The sequence below is a fragment of the Triticum urartu genome, chromosome 6, assembly GCF_003073215.2.
Source record: "Triticum urartu cultivar G1812 chromosome 6, Tu2.1, whole genome shotgun sequence".
Taxonomy (NCBI): Eukaryota; Viridiplantae; Streptophyta; class Magnoliopsida; order Poales; family Poaceae; genus Triticum; species Triticum urartu.
The window spans coordinates 408313800-408321633 of NC_053027.1; the positions used below are offsets into that span (position 1 = coordinate 408313800).

A 7834-nucleotide genomic window follows, 5' to 3' on the forward strand; every position below is an offset into this window, starting at 1 on the left:
ATTGGGCGGATGTAGCGGCTGGGGCAACTGGCCATGCCCTGATTGTAGCCCAACTCTTCAAGTTGCCAGATGCACCCCGATCCAGAATGGAAGCAGAAATAATGCAGAACCTGCGCCATGCCGGGAAGAAAGTTGGCCCGAAAGACAGCTCGATATTGTGTAGTTTATCATCACTGGGGCAATTTCTCATGAACCTCTTCTGCAGTGCCTTTAGCGCCAACTAACAAGCGCGACTATGCCTCACTTATAGTTTTTTAAAGAGTGACCAGGGACTTTGAGTTGTTGATTGTTTTTGAGATAGCTAACCGCTTATTCCAAGCGGTGGGTGACTAGAGACTTTATTTAAGAATCAAAGTGTCTGAAATACATATGATATCAGGCACTAACCCTAGCCACACATGACGCCCGACTTCTAGAAACAAGTTTAGCAAGAGCATGAGCTTCATTGTTCAACTAGTGTGCTCGAAACAAAAACTAACATCACCCAAATCCTTCTTGTGATGATTGATCTTGTTCAAAATTACCCCGTAAACAGGAGCGTCTCTTCTAACAACCTCAAGGTAGTCGAGGCCACTATCACCTTGTGAATGTTAATATCCTAGCGAGAGAAAGGGCCTCGTGGCATGCCTGAGCCTCAAGGCTAGCCGGTTACAGCTGATGCGTCCAAAACATATCTTGATGAATCGCTGCAAACAGTGGCAGCTGCCCCAAACTTATCACTACATGACAAATCTCTGTCAACATTGATCTTCACCATGCCTCTGGTTTAATCCATCAGCTTGATCTATGGGACTTCAATAATGAAATTGATGCAAGGGAAACATAAAACCACCACAATTTCCGCTCTTGAAGATACCGATTGATGAAGTTCATAGTGGCCAGAGGGCTCTGAAACTCGCCATCATGAATGGCACGTCAACACAGCCACCATATTGCCCACAACATAGCCAACCCGCGATCCAGATCTTGTTGATTAAACGTGTCCAACTGCCAAAACAACCACATGCTTCAATTATATAGCGAGACAGTAGGAGCGCTTGCCTGAAGCGTCTGCCCCAATGGGATGGCTCAGCGCGCTGGGCTTTGAGCGGTCATTTCTTTCTTTCTTTTTTTCTGATTTTTATTTCGTTTTTACCTTTTCACTTTTGTTTATATTTTGAAATACTCTAAATATATATATATATATCACAAACAAATTTACATAAAAATTAGAAAAATGTTACTAATGCATTTGCAAAATGTTAAACATGTGCATAAAAATGTTTCCACAGTATACGAAAAATGTACAATGTGTATGAAAAAATATACAGTAAACGTAAATATAAAACAGAAACCGTGTATTTAAAAATGTACACATGTAAAAACAAATGTTCCTAATGTATACAAAAAATGTACAAGGTGTATGTAAAATGTACACTGTTTATAAAAATGTATAAATCAAAAATTAAATGAAAAAAATGTTAATTTGGTATTTAAAAAATGTTAAACATCTATAAAAAGAATGTTTCTAATGTATACAATGAATTTACAAAGCATATGAAAAATATAGACATCAAAACATAGATTTGAAAATATGTTAATCATGTATTTTTAAAATGGTAAACATGTGCTGTATAAAACAATGTTTCTCTTGTATACAAAAATTATAGAGGGTGTATGTAAAAAAGTAGACATATTTTTTTAAAATATTAATCATGTATTTACAAATATTAGTTATGTGTTATAAATGCTTCTGATGTATACAACAAATTTACAATTTGTATAAAAAAGTTGACATCAAAATATATATTTGAAAAACAAAGCATTAATCATGTGTTTGAAAAAAGTTAAATGTATGTAAAAATTGTTGCTATATACCAAAAAATTAATGTGTAAAAATAAGAAAGTATGCATCAAGACTTATATTTAAAAGAATGTTGATCATGTATTTAAAATTTGATAAACATGTATTAAAAATATACCTGGTATTTACAAAGAATATAGACTTGTGTTGAAAACCTCCGAAGAAAACTGAGAAAGAAAAAAAAAAACAAGAAAACCTGAGAAGAACCTGTTCTAAAAACAAAACAAAAACACAAGAAAACCAAGAAAGAAACAAAAGAAGTATAAAAAGGGAAAAAATAAAACCATAGAAAAATGTTGATGAAATAAAAAGGCATATGAAAAGTAAAAGAAAACGAAAAAAATATAAAAAGGAACAAACATTGCAGCGATCAGACCGAACGAACGAACACATGACCAAGAAACACGCTACTCGGTTGGCCCATATGACGGCGCTGCGAGATGCTTCACTCTAGGGGAGCTACCATCTCATATGAGCGAGATTTAGCTCCCACAAGAACTAGCTCAGTAGATTCCGCGCGCGCTCACTTCTGGGTCGCCGCCCAACAGCTTGTTTCGCCCACAGGCTCACTGGCTTAGCTCGCTCTGTTGTTTTCTGCGTTGTGACTTTGATGGTTCCGAAAATTAAACTGGCTACCCGTAATTTTTTAACCTGCTAGTGTTTTTTTTAATTTGATGAATTGGAGAAATGATAAATGGTCACAAATTTTAAAAATTGCTTTTCAATTTGAAATGTAATCACTAATTGAAATATAATCATGAATTCAAAAAATCACAAATTATAAAAAAAAATCAAATTCAAAAAAGTTCACAAAATTTAAAAGGTCACGAATTCAGAACAGTTGTAGATTTTGAAAAGGCCCACAAATTCAAGTTTTCACAAAATTTTAAAGATAATGTAAAGTTCAAGATTTTGAAACAATAATTAATGAAACTGGATAAAAGTTCACAGATTCAGAAAAAGTTCATGGATTTGAAAACTATTCATGCATTTAAGAATAAGTTTGTGGATTATAAAAAGTTAATGTATTTTTAAATAAAAAATCTAGAAGAAAATAATACAAATAAATAAAAATGAAGATGAAAAAGGAAAGGAAAAAAGAAAGACGAACAAACAAAACCGATAGAAAACCGGTCAGAAAACAAAGTAAAAAGGCACAGAGAAAACCAGGGCAGAGAAACAAAATTTTCAGATTATTCCAAAGACTACTAAGGGGTACACGAGTATGTTCCGACCCATTTAGGAATCTTAAGAAGGGATGGGGTGTGTGTATACCGAAAGAGCCTTATTCAGCGGCTTTTCGGCGGTTCCTAATCCCCACGTAGGATGGGAAATATTGACCAAACGCGCAACCCCTGCACTGGCTTTGTAATGGTCGGCCCACTTGATTTGTGCCTTCCCCATCAGGTTCTAGACCTTCCCCACTAGTTTTTTTATATTACTTCCATGTTCTTTTTTAAGCCATTTCTTACTGATTTTTATTTTTTTTCCTGATTACTTTTTGCTTTTAATTTGATGTTCTCTTTCCTTTTGGTTTTCTTTTTCCAATGTACCTCCTATTTTCCGAATTCGCTAATATTTTTTTAGTTCACGGACGTTTTTTAATTTCCTGAACAATTTGGAATTGGCAAGAATTTTTCAAATCCAGAAACATTTTTTAAATCCTGAAATATTATTGCATTAGTGAACATTTTTTTAATTCTTGATTTTTTGAATATGTAATTTGTTTTTGAAAAAATGAACATTTTTTTTGAATTTGTGAACATTTTTCAAATTCACGCTGATGTTTTTTATTTGTGAACAATTTTTGAATTCGCAAACATTTCTTAGATTTTTGGACATTTTTTAGGAAAAAATAACAAACATAAATTGGAATCATGAACATTCTTTTTATTCTTAAAGTTTTTTGAAATCTCAAATATTCTTAAATTAATCAAGATTTCTTTTGAAATCATGAACATCTTTTGAAATCGTGGACATTTTTATTTTTTTGAACATGTTTCAAATACACTTGAATTTGTGGTTTTTTTGGCAATTCATGAACAATTTTTGAAATCTAGAAACGGTTTTTAATTTCGTGAAGATTTTTTGAAATGAAAAACATTTCAAGTTTGTGAACATTTTTCAAAATTGTGAAATGAAACCACAGGCCATGACTCACTCTTAGATCACAGCAATGCGATCACAATCAGATGCGCAGGATCCATTAGGTGCTAGGATGAAATACAGAACATTCGTCAATTATATTGGCATTTTTGCGGGGAAATTATGTTGGCGTTTATTAATTTAAAGGCAGACTCTTATTTCGTCTTGGTTCTAAAAGCAGTTAATGGAAGCTGTGGAAGCTCTTTCTTTGCAAGTAAAATAAAATTTCACAAACGATACCAATTCTTTGATTCACAAATTCTCCACATGCATACATACATACATAGAGCGAGTAAATGGATAGCACACTTGGAAGAAACAGCAGCAAGCAAACATGGCGAACTCCGGAACACGTCGACGTACGAATGGACGGTCACATCGACATATGCACAAGCCGAGGAACGGTAGCAGCTGATGATGCAAAGACTGGAGCCACTGAACAGGACAAAGGTGTGGGATCGAGCAACCATAGCGCATTTGCTGGAGGCGGCCTTCTTCTTCGCACATATCTACACTTCAGTCCGGCCGGAGCGACGGCCGGCTTAGTTGCTCCTGTAGGACCCGAGCTTGGCGGCGCTGGCCCTCAGCACGTACTGGTGGTAGGCAGCGGCGATGGCGGCGCCGATCAGCGGCCCCACCCAGAAGATCCACTGCACGAACACAAACAGCAGTCAGCACGTGGCAGGCAGATCAGCGGCAGCGGCGCCGCTTCATTGGAAGTTTATGTGATGTACGTACAGGACAGACGAAGCAATCTTTATTGCTTATCTTATAACGATTTGATTCGCCATGGTTAGAAAAACTGAATAAATTGACATAGTTAAATCATTTGGTCGATGGTGACATGCATGCAGCAGATTTTAAAACCTGTTGTTATGTTCCACGGAGCATCTTTTAGGTGTGTGTGAGGTATGGATTAGGTTATATAACGTCAAAAATAGTGGATGAGCATGTCATGCATAACCTAAGTGAGTAGTTCGAATGATCAATGATAGATGAAATTTTGGAGTGTCGACACTGACACCAGCTAGCTGTTTAATTTGGCAAGCATTATCCTGCCCTTCATTTGCAATATCTTCGAAAGCAACCGTTCGTTTGCAATATTATCCTGATTACTGAATGTAAGACTAAACATGATAAGTTTTCTATTTGGCATCAACTAAGCATGATAAGTTAATCAAATATATCCCGTGTGATTGTCAATTCAGTCTAGAATTATCAAGTACTAGTCGACCGTGATTTGTGACCAAAGCCAAGTAGTAGCTGATAAATATTACTCTCTCTGTAAACTAATATAAAAGCGTTTGGATCACTAAAGTAGTGATCTAAACACTTTTATATTTCTTTACGGAGGGAGTACTCAATATTTTATGCCATCTATAGCATATAACTGTATTGGCCATGATAGTGTACTGATGTGTCGTACTTGGTCATCCCAGGCCTTGTCTTTGTTGTAGATGACAGCAGCTCCCAAGCTTCTCGCCGGGTTGATGCCGGTGCCGGTGATGGGGATGGTGGCCAGGTGGACCATGAACACGGCGAATCCGATTGGGAGAGGAGCCAGCACCTGAGTAGATCGGTAAGTTCAAAACATTCAGATCAAACCATGAAACACAACAGCTTAACTAGCATGCACGCTGATCAGTTACATCAAAGAGACTGACGATAGCAAGCATCTTGGTCAATATTATAGCAAATTAAGGACAAAACAAGTTGCTGCTTTTGTAGATGTTACTGTACTTTTTAGGTGATTTGTAAATATTATTCCAGAATTGAGTATACATCTCAACACAAAAGAATGCAAATAAGAGCATACTTGTTTGAAAATTGTGTAACCAGAAAGGGATGGTTCACCAAATCTGAATGACAAAATACGTCCATGCATGACATTATCCCTGGACTTCTGCAATTTCTTCATACCCATGCAACATATTTCCTCATTAATTGGTGGCGACCATTTTCGATTTGCCACCTCAGATTTCTGTAGACGATGCGGCGAGACAGCGACTAGTGCCTAATCGAGCAAGAGAATCTTCCTATCTGCCTATTGGCACGCTGTGGATCAGACAAGCAGATACATTTGCACATGCAGGTGCTTGATGTGGAGTGATTCGTACAATTTTGGACCATAAATATTGCATTTTTTGGGTGGCACTTTAGCCTTTAGGTTCACTAAAATGCTTCATTTTGTCAGGATTTGTGACTTGCTTGCCCTACTCCTGCATACGCAATTGCGTGACCACGAGAGCTATCTCACGAAAGTATTTTGCTACTATAGCACTGGTAGTAGAAATTGAGTATATGATCTGATAATCGCTTTTTACCAGCAATTAGTTTCAGTAATTCGAGTTTAATTTACTAGATTATTCTTTACAAACTTGTTCTAGAATGTTTTCTCGTTGTCAAGTAGTAAGTTGTTCCAAAGCTAAGTCACAAGCAGAATAAGGAGTTAAGGACAAGGTCAACGACTTTCCCAGCACTTTGATCTGCATCCAGTCTATCATTGGCCATAAACCATAAGCATCAATTATACACTCTAAAGTGTACTTTTCCTTTTGAGAGACATCGTAAAGTGTACTCTATGGTATAATACGGTATATACTGTAGTCAATAGTACTCACCGGGATGTGGGAGTCACGGGCGTTGCGCTTGGGGTCGGTGGCGGAGAAGACGGTGTAGACGAGCACGAAGGTGCCGATGATCTCGGCCGCGAGCCCGGTGCCCTTGGAGTAGCCTGCGCTGAGCTCGTTGGCGCCGCCGCCGTACCGCACGTAGTAGGAGCTCTGGAAGCCCTTGACCAGCCCGACGCCGCAGATGGCGCCGAGGCACTGCGCGATGATGTAGAGCAGCGCCCGGATGAGCGACACCTTCCTCGCCAGGAACAGCCCGAACGTCACCGCAGGGTTGATGTGCCCACCTATGCATCGTGAAGAGAGAACAGTCAGTCTCACGCATGACCCATGCATGATGCATGCATGTGCAGTTATGCACGCGCGAGAAGAGAACTAGTGGTCGATCGATGGACGGACCTGAGACGCCGGCGGTGCAGTAGACGAGGACGAAGATCATGCCGCCGAAGGCCCAGGCGATCCCGAGGATGCCGACGCCGCTGCAGGCCGCGTCGGTGGTGTTGACGGTGGGGTCGGACTGGTGCTTGTACCCGATGACGGTGGCCACGGTGATGTAGAGGAAGAGGAGCGTGGCGACGAACTCGGCGATCACCGCGCGGTAGAGCGACCACTTGGTCAGCTCCTCGAAGTCCACGATCGGCGCCGGCGGCGGGTCCGAGTAGTCCTTGGTGGAGAACTCGCCGCCCTGGGGTGCCGCCTCAATGTCCTTCGCCATTGCTAGCTCTGTCTAGCTAGTGCCCTGTAGCTAGCTTGAATGGTGTTTGCTGCAGTTGTTCAGTGTGAGGAGAGAGGGGAGGGGCGGCCAGGTATATATGGGGCGCGAGAGGGTGGCTCGTGCCGGGGAGAGGACGAGCTCATTATCACCTCGAGTTTGGCCTGTTAAGCGGGGAGGCAGATTGATTATTAGCGAGGGATAAGGTTTTCTGCGTAGTTTATGGGAGGTTTTGGGTTATAATTTGCCGCCCACAACCGACTATAGCATCATCGTTAGGTCGTTTTCGGAGCCTAACGAACTGGTGGCTAGTGATCAATCGGAGGGGCTGTTTTCTAAGGTATGTGCAGTGCGCTTACGTTGCTACGTACTACTGTGCCTGTGCCGCCCGGCAAAATACTATGCAGAAAGGTCAGAAAGCGCAGCACAGAAAAGATATATCGACCTTTATCTAGTGGCGTGTAGAGTTAGCATGGGTTTTGCAGATGTCTTGGAAGGATCAAC

The 7834-nt window shown here is 40.0% G+C and overlaps 1 protein-coding gene across 1 annotated transcript; it reads right to left on the reverse strand.

Moving 5' to 3' along the window:
• Nucleotides 1-4208: 4208 nt before the first annotated feature.
• On the reverse strand, nt 4209-7408 carry LOC125513822 (probable aquaporin PIP2-2). Its single transcript, XM_048679031.1, has 4 exons — nt 7018-7408; nt 6610-6905; nt 5415-5555; nt 4209-4638 (listed from the first exon to the last, which is right to left on the reverse strand). Exons 1-4 carry the CDS (start codon nt 7331-7333, stop codon nt 4531-4533), a joined length of 861 nt encoding a protein of 286 aa, XP_048534988.1. The 5' UTR covers nt 7334-7408; the 3' UTR covers nt 4209-4530.
• Nucleotides 7409-7834: the final 426 nt, after the last annotated feature.